The 17,716-nt window shown below is 39.1% G+C and overlaps 1 protein-coding gene across 2 annotated transcripts in view; it reads right to left on the bottom strand.

Moving 5' to 3' along the window:
• COL11A1 (collagen type XI alpha 1 chain) overlaps window positions 1-17,716 on the bottom strand; it is a 255,815-nt gene that overhangs the window by 236,504 nt on the left and 1,595 nt on the right. For both annotated transcript variants that reach the window (XM_019531004.1, XM_019531003.1), the window contains exon 2: window positions 1,453-1,620. In XM_019531004.1, coding sequence (XP_019386549.1) covers window positions 1,453-1,620 — 168 coding nt within the window. The remainder of the gene's footprint in view (window positions 1-1,452; window positions 1,621-17,716) is intronic.

The raw sequence follows: 17,716 nt of genomic DNA, 5'->3' as shown, positions 1-17,716 counted from the left end.
AGCCCAGGGTTGGGTGAGTAAGGTGGAGTAGCTCTATCTAGATGTGTGAAGCAGGCAGTGAACAGCCCAGCCCTGATGCCAGTGTGCAGCAATGGTTCAGGCAAGCAGGACTGCCAACGCCTCAGGATTGCCCTGAAGTCTACAGGACTTAGATATAAATCTCCTAGAGACTGCTGAGAGTCACACAGGAGATAAATGATAGGGAATTCATTAAAATAAATGTTAAAAGTTGAATCCAATCTATACAGTAGTCCAGTTGTTTTTTACAAGTAATAGTAATGTGCATTTGCCTTCCAGACAAAGTCTACGGTACGGCATTATGTCATGTGATGAAACAGAATTCAGAGTTAGCAACCATATGGACAAGGCTGGATGCCGACACACAGAGCTTCCCTATGCCCCACCTGCCAAATTTTTTTTTACAACCCATGGGGATCTCCATGGACCAGATATCATGGCTCCATGGGCCACATTTGGCCCATGAGCTGGAGGTTGAGTACCCCTGCTTTACAATAACTGCTTGTCTTTTTTATAAATGTTCAGATGTTGGCTATGTGTTTCCTACCTTAACAGGCAAATGGTGAGCATTTCTTCTTTGCCTGTGTCTAATCTGTGTAGTCACAAGAAAAGTTACTCGAATTCTAGCTGCATGTCAAGACATGAAAACTTGAGAGCTTTGGATTGGGGAGGGGGGTACATAGATTTTTATTAGTGTTAACCAAACCTGTTCAATCATGTAAAAAAGTGTACCAGGAAAATGGAAGCATGAAAGTCACTTTTTTCATCCTACAAAGAATCTTTTCTCAAAGTGTGCTTATTTCATTTCAGAGAAAATCAGACAGGATGGAATCACATTACCTGCTACCCACAACTAACCATGCACAGTCCCCAGAATGCCCAGACATTCTAAGGTAATGCCAAACAGATGATATTTCTGGGAATGGTTTTGCAACATCTAACCACAATCTGCATTTCTACCATGCCAACATCACTCCAAGAAGTATCGTTTTAAATAAGCCAGTCCTGGGACTGCAGTAAGAAACTTTCCATATTTGCCCTCTATATTTTGGATCTACCACCAAATATTTTAAGATTCTCTTCGATAGAACTATGAGAAAACCAGGTAAAATTATGTCAGGGGTTGGTCTGAGAACAATACACATGTTGCTCGCATTAATGTCTGAATATCAGAATAAAACAGCAGTAACTCCACTGCAGTTGGTAAAATCATAGGGATATAAAACCAGCATAAGAGATCTAGGTCCAGGACATTTAATACATAATTTTTTTTGACTATCTGCTACCTGCTTTTGTGCTTGAGTTGGAAGGAGGGGAAACTTGTGGTGCTACAGTAATTAATGAAAATGGGTAAGGGCTATATTTTGTCCTTTAGCTATCAGGAGAACACAGACAATAAGAAAATACATTAGGGAACTCAAGCGATAAACTCACCTGGGTACAGTTGCTTTGTTGGGGCACTGAGTTGTGCATTTTTTGAAACTCTGTAAGCGACATCTGATCCTTTTGAATCCCTTCTATTTGTGCAAAATCCTGCTGTTCTTGATACTCCTTCTGGTGAATTGTGAAATTCTAATGCTTTTAGCACATCAACTGGTTCAGCTGAAAAAGTAGGGGAAAAGTACAACAGAAAGTTATTCGCATTTCCAGTTTAATTCTGCAGTCTTTAAAAGCAAATTAATTTCATTACAAAATGCCTGCACTTCATTTAAGCATAGCAATAGCTATATCATATTTTGATTTATTGCAGGCAATTCCTAGACTAGGATAGTATTTTTTTTCTCAACAAATAAGTAGGAGCTCATTATTTCCTTTGTCGGATAGTCAAAATCATATTTTTTTTAATCAGCTGACTCATGCACTATTGAGATCTATTATTCCATCAATATAGCAAAACCTAGACAGTGGCAGTCACAACACACATTCCCATAAGAAATTAATTTTCATACATGGAATTGTTTTAAAGAGCTTGTAATGTATGTCATCCATACTCAGCTACCAAACATGATTTTCTCTCACCTATAGCACTGAAACATGTTCTAACCACCTGGGACCAAATGTGCAGACTCCTATCCAGAGATTAGAAGTGAAGGAGTTAATTTCATCCCAGATCTGTCTAATCGTCTGTGCTGCCTGCATACACTTAACATGGATGGAGCCATTGTCCTCCTGACCACCCTAGAAAAGAGATGTGCTGGGGTTTTAGTCTGACAGTAAAAATCAGGAGGGGTTACCTCCAGAAAGAAGGCTAGAGGCAGTCAACTGATTAAGTAGATTTTTTTTTCCTCTGGAATTTGGCTGGACTGATCCATACTTCTGATCTTTACTTGGGATTTTGGCTGAAAGATGTCCTGTGGTAAGTGTCTGGCTCTTTAAAAAAGCAAGGATATTCTTTGTTAACTTTTTTACTCTTCCAGAGCTGATTCAGCACCTGGTAGGTATATGACCTCTTGCTCCAACAGCCTGTTCTACCATCTCAGATTCTGTCATTAATCCTTCTGAAACTATTGCTGTTGATAATTACTTCTCAGGTATGAAAATGATGAAATACTGATTTCAGATTTTGTATCAGGCATTCCAAGACGACAGGGAAAACATCTTTGCTGTTGTCAAACATGTGGAAACCATGCCAGATAGGTCAGGAAAAGGACTTCATAAGTAAAGCCTTTAATCATTTCTAGGTAAAGGTCCAAATGCTCATTTATTACTGTGTTGCAAAAGTGCACAGGAGACCTATAAGGGGGCAAGAGCCCAGTGTGTCACACTGTACACAGAGCAAGACAATGGTCCCCGCCTCAAAGACCTTACATGCTACATAATCTAAGATAAGGAAGGCAAATTCCTCAGCCATATCTGGCCCATAGAGGCAAGTCATCTGGCCAGTGAGGCTTCTAGTGGGCTAGCCAACCCACCCCTGCAGGCTGAATTCGGCCCACAGGGCTTGTCGCTTGAGCTGCTGGAGCCACTGTGTCAATGCAGCTCCTGAACCCCAACAGTTAACACTACTACTATTCAGCCTCCTCCCGCTCTGGCCTGATGCTAAATTGACAGTTTTTAACTTCCACTCACAACTAAAATCAGCAGCAGAGGGAAAGGGGAGAGCACGTGGCAGTTGCATTTAACCACCCAGTTTCCAGAGCTGCACCAACACAGTGGCTCCAAAGCTAGTGATAAACGTTCTCACCACTGCTTATAGGTCTTCTGGTCAAATTCATATCTGGACCACGGGCCAAATTAGTTTGACACTCTGGTCTTAAAACTTAATACATTCATAAATCAAACCTAGGTTGTAATTGTCCTGTGACTGCTGGATGACATGAAATTATTTTAGAATCTAAATCCAGGTCTTAACCAAGTGTCAACATAACAAAAACCACTCTTGCAATCTTCACTCTTTGGCACTCCCACTTGCTATCACAGTAGGGCCAAGTATTAAATGGCAAAGAATGAACTATTTTTCCTTCAGTAGAGGGAGTGGGGTGAAGTCCCTCACATTACACTGCCCCTGCTGAATCTTTCTAGGTGAAAGTAGGACAGGGAATCTGGCGCTCTTCATGAGACTTGAATCACTCAGTTGAAAAAAGTCCTGGAAACAGATCTTTTTAATGATCACTTTAACGCTGGGACCAATCTTTGCAGTAGGCAAATCTATTCCTCCTTTTTTAAAAGACTGTTTTCAGATTAAATGACTTCCCACTGTAAAAGCTGAGCAAAGCAAATTTCAACACAATGTAACTGCTAAAAATGTTCCTGTTCATGAAGTGTCAACAGATGGCAATTTTTATTCATTTGCTCTCTATTGACCATTCATTTCCTTAGGGCATTTATGTAATAGCAAAAATGAAAATCACTATTTCCAAATATTCTTCTATTTGGGTGAATGATTGCCAAGAGAAAATAAAAGTTTGAAAACACAGACAGAACAAAATTCTCATTAGAATAACCAAAATAAGTTTTCCCACTATTTGCACAGCTCTAGCCACTGTTTTTAAATGTCTAGAGCAATTGTGTGTCTTCAGTTCTCATTTTACTACTTCTTAGCATTTCATAAATCATTGTTATACATTCTCTATCACTAACACATGTGAGCAAACTTAAACTGTAATCCTTCATCCTAGTCAATCTATTGCACTGCCAGCATGCAGATACATAATCAAAAGCATTGAAGTTTGTGGTAAAACCCAACCTTGCATTACTCCAAAAATGGACTTTCTAAACAAAATCTTTTCCAAGGTCTCCCTAATAGAATTTATGCTTCCATCTGGAAATATATTTTTAGCAAACATTATATGTGAGCTTCTACGAGATGGTTTTTTTTTTAAATAACTCAGCCACTAATATTTCCATTCTGCATCAAATGAAGGCCTGAATATTTATCACAAGCAAGTATATTCTGAAAGAATCCTATGAAATACATCTCCTATAAACTGATTACATCTACCTGGAAGTTTCTAATTATTTAAATGTTCCTAAAAAATTGTTTCAAAATTGAATAATCAAATTCATAGAGACTAAAAGTATAGGCCCAAACTTTGCAAGTGCTGGCCTGTACTTTAAGAACGGTGAGAGGTGATATATATTAATTAAGCCATCCACTTATGACACTTGAAATATCAATAATGCTCCCCTCAAAACAAGATTATTTATTATTCATAATTTATTGTTCTGCTACTTAAAAAGTTCCAATAAACAAACATAACAACGTTCTAAATGGTCATTTACAGACTATGAATAGTCACAATTAATACTTTGCAAGCAGCCCATAGGTCAAAATGCGTTTCCAACAGTTAAATAATTTCCATATAAAAATATAGCAAAACTTGTTCACAATGATTTGCAGATTGAAAAGGGTATTTTATTCAAAAGAAATATCTGAACGTCTCCAATCATTATGCATGTTTTGCCTTAAAAAGGACCCCAAACAACAAAGGAACTTTCTCTGATCTTTGAAACAGTTTTGGTTGACCATCAAATTGATTGGCATCATGGACATTACAAAACTGATTATAAAAGCAACTTTAAGAGAAGGTCATGCACCACAATGAATAAAGGAAGTTTTCCACAACCCACAATGTTGGGTGTTAAACTTTGAAGTGTGTCATTCTAAGGAGATTTTCTCTTCCAGACACAATAATCATTCAGCTCTTGACCTCATGGTGAAGTCAGAGACCCTGATGCTCATCCACGTTGGCACTCGGATCACTTTTGACTAATTCCATCATTGCATTACTTTCTATTACATCATTAATAGGGTTCTTATACAAAACCCCTTTTTAAAGGGTCTCTTATTCAGCACAGTAGTATTCAGGTACTGTTTCCTAGATCAGTGGTGCTCAACATTTCAGCCCCATGAGCCAGATGAATAGCACAGGACTGGTCTGTGGGCGATTGAACCCTGCTTGCCCAGGTCAGGCCAGGATCAGGTCATGGGGCTCCATACCACCTCTTTGCACTAGATTTGGTCTCCTGGGCCCCACATCACTCCCATGAACTAAGATCAGCCTCTGGGTCCCTACAACACCCTTGCCCAGCCCCAGGAACCAGGATCAGGGTGCAGGGCTCCACGCTGCCCTGGGCACCCAATCTAGCTCACAGGGCCACAGCCTACAGGGCCCTCCATGGATGTGTAGGGAACCCCATGGGCTGGATGACACTGTTAGGGTCAGGTCTGGATGTGGATCAGGGGTTGATCAATTCTGCCCTAGATAATAATGAAATGATAAAGGTTTCACTGCAACAGTAGAGTTGTGTTTGAAACATCTCCTGGGGGAAAAAACCCAAAACAAATAGCTGTTAAATCACATCATGCCACTGAGTGCATGAAGTAGTAGTATACAGGATTTGGTCCTTGGGGATGGGAATGGGAAGGGAGGTGGGGAGAAAGCAGCTACTAAACGAACATGCACAAATGACTCTTCATATGTATAAAATGGGCATATGTCCTCCTTCTGAGACAAAATTAATTGTGCACATAAGAATTAAGATGGCAAGTCTTAAAATGTGGTTGCTTGTTTGTCGTAGTGCATTGGCAAAAAAGTCTTAGATTCTGCAAATGGATCCATTCACACAGAACTTTATGGCCACAGTGAACCCCTCCTTGGACTAAAGAACCACAGACAAACAGATGAGAATCAGATTAGAATCCAAATATGCCCCACTAGATCAAAGGTCAACCCTATGCTTGTTACAACATGGAGTCCTCCTAAGTCCTAGACTGAATTGAAAAAGCAGGTTTCCAGTTTCTGAGTGCTGGGCAATGGAGAACCCATACACAGGGATATTTCATCCCACTAAACATCATTAAGATCTCAGCTGCACATCTGCCCCTCTCAGGAGCAGGATATTGCCAAGAGACACTAGTTCTCTTCCTCTGTGTATGTTAGTGAGTGTTGCACACCTGAAACTAGAAAAAATAGTTTTGTGCTTTAGAGATTTCTGGTATGACATGGAGGCTTAAGGGCCTCTTATTAAGGAGAGAGTCAAAAACAGTCTTGAAATATACATGAATATCATACTGCCTTTTAATTTGCTTTAAAGTGATGATGTTAGGCATAATATAGATGCTCCATGTCCCAAAAAGAAAAGCCAAGGAACAAAAGTTTCTTAAAGAATAGTATCTTTAAAGTAAAAACATTTGTGTATTTCAAATATTTAAATTTACAAGGTTAAAATCTGCTCTTGGTTATTAATAGAATTTTGAAATAACTCCACTTATATTGGTGAATCTCTTCAAATTTACACCAGTGTAAGTAAGAACAGAATTTGGTCCATAGTAGTCCATACTGAATTTAATATTTGAAGCATGTTTGATTATCTCTTGCTTTTGAGGCTTGTCCTACACTGGAGAAACAAATACCTATAGACCAAAAACTGAAAAAAAAAACCAATGGCACAAAAGGATTTAGTAAAGGTGTTTTATTTTTGGTCACCATTTTCAACCCTAGACTTTTGGGGCACTTTTACATGTGCTCTGTGGGTGAGGGCGGGGGCGTACTTTAATTAGAACAGTTCCTAGAGCAACTCTAATTAAAGCACCACATCATTTCATATATCAGCATCCCCACACTTCAAAATGGTGGTAGGGGCACCTGAATTAAAGCTCATTTGATATGGGAGGTTGATACATGGGACATGAGAAGTTGCTGGAGTGCAGTAATTACCGTGCTCCAGCAGACTGCTCTGATGCACTATAATTATAGCGAGTGTACAGACACCCTTTTTTCCCCAAAATACTACAGTGACTTATTAGATCTTGTAGATTAATAACCAGTATATTTTACTTAAAAATTAAATGTAATTATTTTTGAAAAGTGACTAAAGAAAGGAAGCATGATTCCAATCTTGGCCCACGTTGATCCCTTTATTCACAAGTGAAAGATGCATTGCCTTCCATCAACTTCTACACAGCATGAATTTAGAATTAAGTATGTGGCCTGTATTATATCATTAATACTACAACACTACCCATGCCATTCTCATTTAAAAGCAGGTTCTTATATTGTGATTTAGATTGCATAGTACCTTACTCTGTAAGCAGTAACAGTGATTGAGGTGGGAGTCTCCCTTGAATTGAGTAATCAGTGGTGGTAAGGGTGGAACATTATAGCTCATAATAGGTATTATTTTATAACACCATAAATATGCAACATTCTTTTGATGCAAATCCAAGAGTCCATTCCCTCACTGCTCTCCTGCTTAATATAAAGCCTAGAGTCAGTTAGTGTATCTTACAAGTGCAACTAATCTGGGAGCAGCTTACTCTAGAGTAAATTAATCTATGGTAAACTTTCCCAGGCACATGTCTACATGAGAAAATATACAGAAGCAGATTTGCTGCTAATGGCAGCAATCTGCTCCCACCCCCATCGGCCCTACACCAACCCCCTGCAGCAGCCAGGGGGAACTCTAGGCTCCCCCTAGGTGGTAGCACAGGGGTTGGCAGGGAACACAGAGCCAGCAGACAGCCCTCAGGAGCTGCCTGCTGCCAGGGTGGACTCTGCCATCACAGTCTAGGCAGGGACAACGTTCCTCTGCCCTGGCAGCAGGAAGCTTCCAGGCCCCCTCTCCATGATTAAAATCACAATGGCATGGCCAGGGATGGAAGATCCTTATCTCCCAGCCTGATCTCTACAGTCATAGGGCCCGGGTTAAGAGATCCTCATTTCCCAGCCTGAGCTGTGGTAGTTTCTCTGCCAGTGCTGAAGAAGAATCTCCCAGTGCTGGCCCCACGACCACAGAGCTGCTGCTACGAGAGAAGGATCTCCTAGGCTAGGCCCTGCAACTGCAGGGGTTGGCCTGGGACATAAGGCTCTCCCAGCCCTGGACACAATCACAGAGCGGGGGCTGGGAGCTCCCTCTTGCTTTAACAGCCTGCTGCTGGGGCAGGGGATATTGTCTCCACTCGGGCTCTGGTGGCAGAGCTCACCCTGGCAACAGGCAGCTCATGTGGGCAGGGAGCAATCTCTCACCCCTTGCTGCCTGGCTGATGAGGAGCAATCTTGAGTTTGTTTTTCTCCTTTGTGGATTTTGCAATATCTGAAGACACCTTGAAAGCTTCAATGGGTACGTCTACATGTGCCAATTTAAGGTGCATTAGCCATTTTTAAGACGCATTACGGCATGGGTCTACGTGTGTGCACCCTTAATGCACCTTAAAAATGGCAATTTTAGGCTATTTACACCTAAATCTGGTATCTACAGGTATCAAATTTAGACACAAATAGCTAAAGTGTCTTAACACATGTGTAGATGCACTAAGGCACATTAACACTGTGTATGTCAACTGAATTGGAACTAATTTTAGTCCCAAATGGGTCTGCACACAGCGTTAATGTGCCTTAGTGTGTGCACCTGTAGACCTTAATGTGCATTAGAAAAATGCACATAAAGTTTAGGCATGCATAAAAGCATCTGTAGACAAGCCCAATGAAAACAAGATATGGCTGTTCCCATTTTGGATCAACATTGCATATTAATTTTTTTTCCCACCATGGCATATCAAATCATTTAAATCAACCATTTCAAAGATGGTAGTACTAAATAATCTAAGTCAGAATTATTTCAGAGATCACTTCTCTGCCTATGCCTCATCACCTTATCTGCATTCAGAAGGAAGACTTCAGACATCAGTCCTCAAAGTGGAATTTTCCAGGGCTGACAAGAAAATGATTGTGGTTGCAAAATGCAGGCTCTGGAATTCATTTCTGAATTAATTTCTGTCAGAAGTTGCTCTGAGTCTGAACCATTTAAATAAAAAATTAATCTTGTTAAGTACCTAATAAAATGTAGGTTAACCTTTGGGCTATTGTCTCAAGTTTTCTTACACAACTAGAGACAATATAGTTCCTATTTAGGGAGAAGTGGAAGATTATCTTAATCTAAACTGTCCACAAGACTCAGGCACCCTGATGAAAAGCATCTTTTAAATGAAGATTAAAAAGGAAAAAAAGCATATACTTTACAGATATGTAAAAATCAATAGAAGCTGAAGAACAAGTTTTTCAATATCTGCTTGCACTTGACGTACAAATGGAAAAGCTATTTTGATTTTTCTCCTACTATACTGTTATTCAGCAACAGTATTTTTACAGCAATTGAAAAAGTACAAATTAATAAGAGATGCCCATTTCTAAATATGGTTTGCAATTCAAACTCAGTAACCCATGAATTTCATTTATCCCTGCGGTACACAATAGATTAACTCGAAATGCAATTACAATAACTGGGGATTTGTTCATTATAAACTAAATACTTCATTGTAGCATCCAGCTTTATCTGTACATATTGATTTTAACCTAATGGCTTTTTAGTTGCATGTGTACGGTCTTTGACCACCTCCTAATAAGCAGGTGTCCAGAACAGGAAATCTATCATTACTATATATATATACTACAAATATATGTGTACATATCAATTGAACACAAGGTTTGATTGATATATTTACAAGTTTAAAACAATTTGGAAGCCTACCAATGCCTCAATCGCTAAAATAAAACACATTCTAAATAACTATGAATTTTGGTGTTTCATTTTGGGTTTTTTATCATGGAAAATCAGAGCTCCCCCTGCCCTCTTAGTTTACCAGGATGCAGGTCCAACTGTGGCTATCCCACCACTGCTTTATGGTGCTAAGCAGCCCTGATAGGTTGGTGTCCTGCCCATGCCGGTACCCTTCACTCCTGACCCACAGACCCACTGCCCCCCACTCCTAGGCCCCCAATGTATAAGGAAGGGAATGAGTGTACGGGGAAGGCAGGGGCACACGTGACACAGTGGTGGAGCTCACATGCCCCCTGAGTTTTCTGCACCCACAGTGGGGTGCAGGGCTGCAGTCAGGCCAGACCAGCTCCAGAGGAGCCACCTCCCTAACCCAGTGAGCAGGACCCAGTGCGTGAAGGAGTGCCATGCCACAACGGTGAGGTGCAAAAGCAGCAGTGGCACAGAGTAGTGCCACTCATCCCCCACCCCCACGTTGCTGGCCAGGTAGGGGGTGGCTTGCCTTGGTGGTGATAGCCATGGAGGCGGCACCTGCCTCGAGCTGGTCCTGCCTGGTTCCAGCCCTGTGCACTTCTGTGGGTGCAGAAATCATGGGCCACACATGTGCCACCTGCTTGTGTCCCCTCCCTCTTCCCAACACGTGGCCTGTATCCCCTCCCTCCCATAGACTTACCTGGAGAGAGCTGTGGGAACTGTTCACCCCTGCCTGGCTGCCAAGTGTAAGTGCATGTGCATGTGGCACTCCTCACCTCTGATTGCCCTCCTCCCACTCCCTGCAACCCCAAGCAGCCCTTGGCAGACTAGAACTTGCTTTCCCATGTTTTTCTCCTTTAAACGAGAAAATCTGCATTTTCTCCATTAAAGGAGAATATCTGCTATTTTCTGCGGCAAGAAGAAACCTGGATCCCTGGTAATGAGATAAGCTTAGTATTTTATTAATTATGTATGCACTCAAGGATAGTTATAATTGTTCACATTTTAGAAATTGAAAACTTTATATATAAATAGTAATTCCTATTAATTTATGTACTGATGATTATCACCAATAAAGGATTTAGGCACCTTTATTTAAAATTGCAATTGAAAGCCATTCCACCGTTCTTTGAAACAGTGAATGTAGTCTTCTACCCCAGGAGACCATTCTAGAAACCGGATCCTACGTGGCCATGTCTGTAGCGCTGCCTTATATGCCAAAGCAATGGAAAGGGTGAGACACATTTCTGTCCATAACCTTACCCTTTGGCTAGCTCCTAGCTCAGTTTGCTACTTACACATTCTGCCCATAAGCTGTGTAGGGAGCCTAAGCAGCTAACAGAGAAATCTGGATTCCCCTCTGGAAGTCGGAAACCTAAAAGTTAGGCACTGTGGTACTTAAAGTTATCCAAGTCCTTTATTAAATGTAGCTTAAATACATCATAAAAGTAAAAATAGATAATATAGTTAACCCCATTTCACAGAATGGGGAAATGAGCCATAGAGAAGTTCATTTGCAAGATTTAGAACTGACATCTAAACTATCTAACTGAAGTGAATGCACGTCATCTCTGATAATTGGCTTCCACATCTTGGTGCCTAAATATGAAGTTAGATTATATTTTGGTACTTGGGTTTGAAAATTTTGCTGGTCATATCTATTTATAGAGGTGAGATATAATCACTTAAGTGTTTTGTCACGTATGTTTCCTTTAAAAGAACATAGCAAAGATAAGGGCTGATGACGTTTCAAGGCATGGGTAAACCAATATTGTAGATTGCTGATATTTGATGGGTATAAACCAAACTACAATGAGCTAGATGCATACCGGAATGCTTTAAATTATTTATGAAAAACCAATTATTTTGCTAACAACTCCATTTTTTTAAATGCGCTCAAAATTAGCCAACCTCTATTTCTGCTATTGGGATTTTGACCTTTGATTTCATTAGCAGCAGTTAGGTCAACACAGATCTCCTGATAATCCTACATCAGGTTCAAGTGATACTTTAAAGACAATTAAAACACTTCACCTAGTGTTTGACTCATTTTAGATGGCCATCAATATATATTTGTATCTCTTTTCTCTAAGTCTGTAATGCCCCTTCAGTTTAAAAAAAGAAAGTAAGCAAGAAAAAATTCACAACTCAATGAGCAAAGTGTGGTCAATGAGAGACTTGTCTGTGTATTACAAGATCAGATCCTTAGTGGAATTTACCTGAAGCCTGGTTATTGCTACAAAATTCTGTAAAACTGAGAGCTACCTTTTAAGGTTTCATTATTAATCCACATCCATGATACACTAACTGTGCAGTAGCCTAATAATATTGTGCAATAGCATGTCACGGCCCAAACAGTGCTTATATACTACTGCACAGTATTATTAGGCTACTGTGTGGGAGCATCACTAAAAAGGCATCCACTGATGCTACTGTACAGTAACTCCAGTTATTGTGCAATTATTTTGTACTTGACTATGCAAGCACATTTAATGTAGTACAGTAACCACTATGCATTAATGAACATGTAGCCTAAATGTTGAGATTGGGTAGTGAAACCCCAAATAATCTGACTTCTTCATTAATGCAATACAAACTTCTTTTACATGTAACATGTACATTATTTTGTAATAATATTACCTGCTTAGCAGCCTTCATTAAAATTGACCCTGTATTGATTGTGAGTGATTTTGAGTTGCTTTCCCTAGTTTTACACCACTTTAACATCAGGTCAGATCTACCCTAATATAAAAGTGTGAACAGTTCCACTGAAGTTATGTGATGATTGATAGCATATCAGGATCTGGCTCTGTGCTGACTTCTGTTGAGTTATTCCACGTTCATACCATAGTAATGGAAGATATTTTAGAGTGATGAGCTCTCTTTACCATATAAGCTAAACACTTCCTTTGTAAAGATAGTAGGTCTTGGAGACAGTATTTTCAAAAGTGATACTTTGAGGCCAGCAGAACAGATATGAAATTCCTGGAATACCGTGTCCCCGTTACCAAACCAAAAAAGATGGTAACCAGAAGATGATGATCACCACAGCAAGACACATCTCGTCCCTGCCGCTAATAAGAAATGTGGCCACTACTTAAACATGGGGAAGGTAGACTGAGACTTCTTAACCCACATGCTTATAGATATACAAAGGAGGTATTTACTTAGAAACTTCTAACTTTCAAAAATATCCTCATTATTGATTCCAGTCTTCAAGGTGGAATATTTGTACATTTTTTCAGCTACATAAATAGAAAGTGTTTAGAAGAATTATAAGCTTCTAAAGGTGAGTGTGTTAGCTATGGTTCACAGTAACTTCATTGAATTCAGTCTAGACACATCAATTTGATCCGTCTTTATGGCTTGAAAACCTGATCCTATATCCAGTGAAGTCAGTGACATACATTCCCTTGATAAAAAGGCTAGCAATCAGGCCCCAGTTAGCAGTGTTCTCTAGAATGGATAAAGTGTGAAACCTTGAACTTTCATTTTGATCCAAAATTATCATTAAAATATTCAGATTCCTAGACTATTTTAAGTGCATCTATACAGCCAAATCCTTTTCACCTTAAACTCAAAGGAAAATTTCAATAAACTTCAGACTTGGGTTAGGTGACCAGGATTTTGCTCATATCATATATTTGTTACCATCCTGAACGTAACTCGACGGGCATAGCAGGCTCAAGACCCATATTTTTTTATAAGGCATGTCTCCATTTTTTTTGTTTTTACTTGGTAACAAACACTGTGTGCTCATAATAACAGTTCTGCCAAACTAACTTCTATTTCACATGTTGACTGCATTAACACTTTGACATACAGTGAAATCCCAGACCTGGAATTTATAAAGGTTTTTACAACCCCTTGTGTGTGATAACATGTTGAAGGAACTCAAATACTGCCAACTCCTCCTAGTATTTAGTAGCAAGCCCCACCATTAATGTGCTACTTTTGCAGTTGGTAAAATTTGTATTTAAAATTTGTCAATCCCTGCCACTATGCATACAATTTAGACTAGTTTTAATAAACGTAATTTTTCTATTTCTGCTTTATTCATCCAAAGGGCAAAACTCTAGTACTTTGTGAGATTCTACATTCTTAAAGCACAGGAGAATTCTCCCAAGCTCCATTTATTTGCCTATTATCAACAAACAGTCAGAACAACAATAAATGAACAAATGTTAGGAGGACTTCTTATGAAAAGAAGAATGCCCTACTGAAAAAAAAAGCAACTTCTTAATCTTACTAACAGATGGAGACTTACTATTCAACACTGTACAAAACACATCTGTAAGAGGCATAATTGTTCCAGTGTGTTTTAAGTATAACACCACTTCAGTACTCATGTCATAGTTCTTTTCTTATATGACAACTTCGTTAGAATGAAGGTCCCTATTTAGAGTAGATCAAATGTGTCTGAAATGGTAAGAAAATTACCATTCTGACTCGGACATTTCCTTTACTACAATCTACAGCTGCCAAACTGTACCAGCAATTTTTCCAGACATTTATCAGAAAAACATGACACAAGGATTTATATTAAGGAAGATTTTCTTTAAATTGGAGAAAACAACTTCAAATGATAGCTGTGAGATATATAAATTTTGAGATAAAATGTGCAGTATGTGTATATTTGGTATGGGTGTTTATACATAATGGAAATTGTTGTTATATTTTAAATTGTACCAAAAAAAATTAAAGGAGGAAACATTAAGCCTATGTTTAGCCTGCATTGTCCCTTCAGGGCTCTCTATTATATCTCCTTGTAAATTAAATGTAGAGAACCATGCTCTGGAGAATTTACAATCCATACTAGTTGTATTTCTTTATCAGCTGCCTGAAACAAAACAGTTGTTTTGCATTTGAAATATTGCAAAAATTCTAAGTTAAGCAGAAAAACAAACATCTTCATGCAGCTGCAGCTTCATTTTGCTGGATCAGTCACTATGTACTGGGAAGACAGGACCATTTCACCTGCTGATCCCTGGGACTCAAACAAACGTTTCAGCTGGACGACCAACAGTTATTCAAAATCTTATCAATTCCTCCTATGGTTTTATCACCTTGATTTATCTGATTATTATCAACCTTTGAAATGTGTGATCTCTTTACTTTACTGAGGGTCATGACACTGTTTTTTGAGTATAGTAAATATTATATTAAAGGATCAATGAAAATACTCTGATTTCTTCATTCATCACTGACACACATAGAATATGAGACAAGAAAAACAGAATACATTACTGATGATCAGTTCTGAGTAAAGATATATGTTTTCTATCTAAAAACAGCAAATTTGTGCAGATTAGTAATGTTCAGATGTTAAACAAGTTTCCTCTGATAAATGAATCCTGAATAGCTATATTTCCAATGAGGCTTGGTACGCATTTAGAATTGAATTACATACGTTGTTTTAGGTGTGTATGGATCCTACAGAATATTCTGCCTCATTATTTATGGGCCCAATTGCAGTCCTTCTGAACCCCGAGCTCCTACTAGTTTTCAAGGGAGTTTGGGGAACATAATAATCTTTGCATTTCCTAGTAAGTTAACTGAAGTTAAGTGCTTACAATATTTTAAAGCAAATCCATGAATTTACTTCAACAGAAGTTCCAAAAGTTATATTCTTCAGATAGCTACACATTCATATTTTCAACCAGAATTCTTTATACCTCTCTGTATTCTGAATAATAGCAGGGTTTCCATTTGTTTGAAGAGCTAAAGAAGTTGCTTTATTTTTTGTCATTTCTTGCTCATGAAATTTAAATCAGCATCACAATAGGGCATTGATGCCAGGCCCTTAATAAAATTTATAGTGTTGAGGCTATGCCATTTAAACTAAATGGGTTTATTCATTCCAGACACTACCAACTGATTTGGTGTTAAAAGGTGAAGGGAGAGAAGGAAATCAAAGAGCATCTTTTAAAAAGTGAATTTTGTTTACTTGTACCAGGACATGAAGCAAGAGTATTTTCTAACGAGAGTTGCTGTGGGTTTGATGGGTACTGAAGTGACAAAGTATGCCCCCTACTTTCTGAATTCAATCACTTCTCACATTTACACAGAAAGAGCCATAGGAATGAGAAACTTCAGGAGCCTATGTGGAATTTGTTCTCCTTTATTCATACTAACAAAGTTACCTATCAGTCAAGAATTTTAGGAATTTAGTTGACTTCTCTCTAAATCAAGAAAACCTTGTGTTTTAAATGAAAAATAAATAAAATTGCTGCAAAGTTTAACACTCCAGTACAGACACTAAGTTTCTTTATACAGTAAACGGTTATGGAAATCCAAATAAAAATTTAAAAAAAAACCCTAACCTAAACACAATTCCAAGGTCAATTTACATTTAGTTCTGATGAAACATTGTAATATTTTGATACTCCCAGCATTTACCGTGACTTGTTCAGTATAATATTAATTATTCCCCCCCCGCTTTTAATCATCAATCAGTCACTCTCTTGATTTTAAGCTTCTAAATATTTCAGCTAGTATTAGAATATATAAAAGTCAACTCAGAGATATCTATTCAGTGCTCTATCTAGGAAATTAGGTCAGATCCAGCACTCCAGTTTAGTGCAGACAACTAAAGGGCTACTATTGACTTTAGTAACAGATTGATAGTATACCCTATTTCAGGGAAGCCAAAACAACCTGCTGATTTGCAAAGAGTTTTTAACAGAAATCAAACAGCATAAGCCAAACTTGTAATCTGTTGTTTCTCAAATTCCTTGATACCATGGCAAGGGGCACACTTTTTTTTTTAAGCATCTCTTCACAAGAGATTTTTTATTACTAAATATGTCATGCTCATAGACCCAAATCCATTATGACTTAAAATATTCCAGTAAGTACCAGGTAGCCTGAACTGAATTGTTATCAGTGCTGCTTAGGTTGAGATTTTAATTGAATTCAACCACAACTCAAAGTTTGTCTGTCTTCATAAATTCTGTTATGATGCAAATGCTGCAAAGAACTGCCTTCAGGTCAGAGCAGAATATTGAATTTAGGGGGAAAAAAATGTCTTTGCCTGAAGTCTCCTTCCTTCAGTAACTTTAGTTTCAACAGAGTCATGAAAAGCCAAATCCTTTTATGTGCACAGGGGTTATTCATCCTTGGTGGACCTCTGTTTAACTAAGATGCATTGCAGCAACGATAGATTTGGCCGTCTCCTGCCTCTCTGTCAAACAGTACCGGCAGGGGGCAGAGCTGCTGACGGTTCCCCAAAGTGGTGATCAGGTACCAGCAATGGCATGGAAACTTTGATCACCTTTCTGGGCTCCCGGCATAAGTAGTGTGGACCGAGAATACGGGCAAAGGCAAAATTGCCATCTTCAAATTACTGGCAAAAATCATCCAAAAAAAAAAAAAAAAGGGAAACAAAAATGTACTCCGGGAGCATCAGACGCAGAAAAACTAGGTAAGGTTGACACAAGAAGAACCTAATTATTGGGGTGGCAAGAAGCGGCCCTTCCTTCCATGCAGCCAGGGAGTGTAAAGCACTGGCAAATGCACGGTGAAGCTCTGAGCAGATCGTTTCAAATCCTAAAGTTTCAGCTCCATTACTTGTCAGCTGGGACACCCCCCCACACTCCCACCCACCCACGAGAGAGTGCTGGAAGGGCTGTGTCCCCCCTGCTAAAGCTACCAGGCGGCAGTGCAGAAGCCTAGCTTCCCCGACTCGAGCCCCTGCGTGCCCCTCCCCTTCCCAACCCCACCCCCACCC

This window comes from Crocodylus porosus, unplaced genomic scaffold (genome assembly GCF_001723895.1).
Source record: "Crocodylus porosus isolate Cpor-Errol unplaced genomic scaffold, CroPor_comp1, whole genome shotgun sequence".
Taxonomy (NCBI): domain Eukaryota; kingdom Metazoa; phylum Chordata; order Crocodylia; family Crocodylidae; genus Crocodylus; species Crocodylus porosus.
The sequence above is the reverse complement of the archived record's forward strand: the minus strand, read 5'-3'. Positions and strand labels throughout refer to the sequence as shown.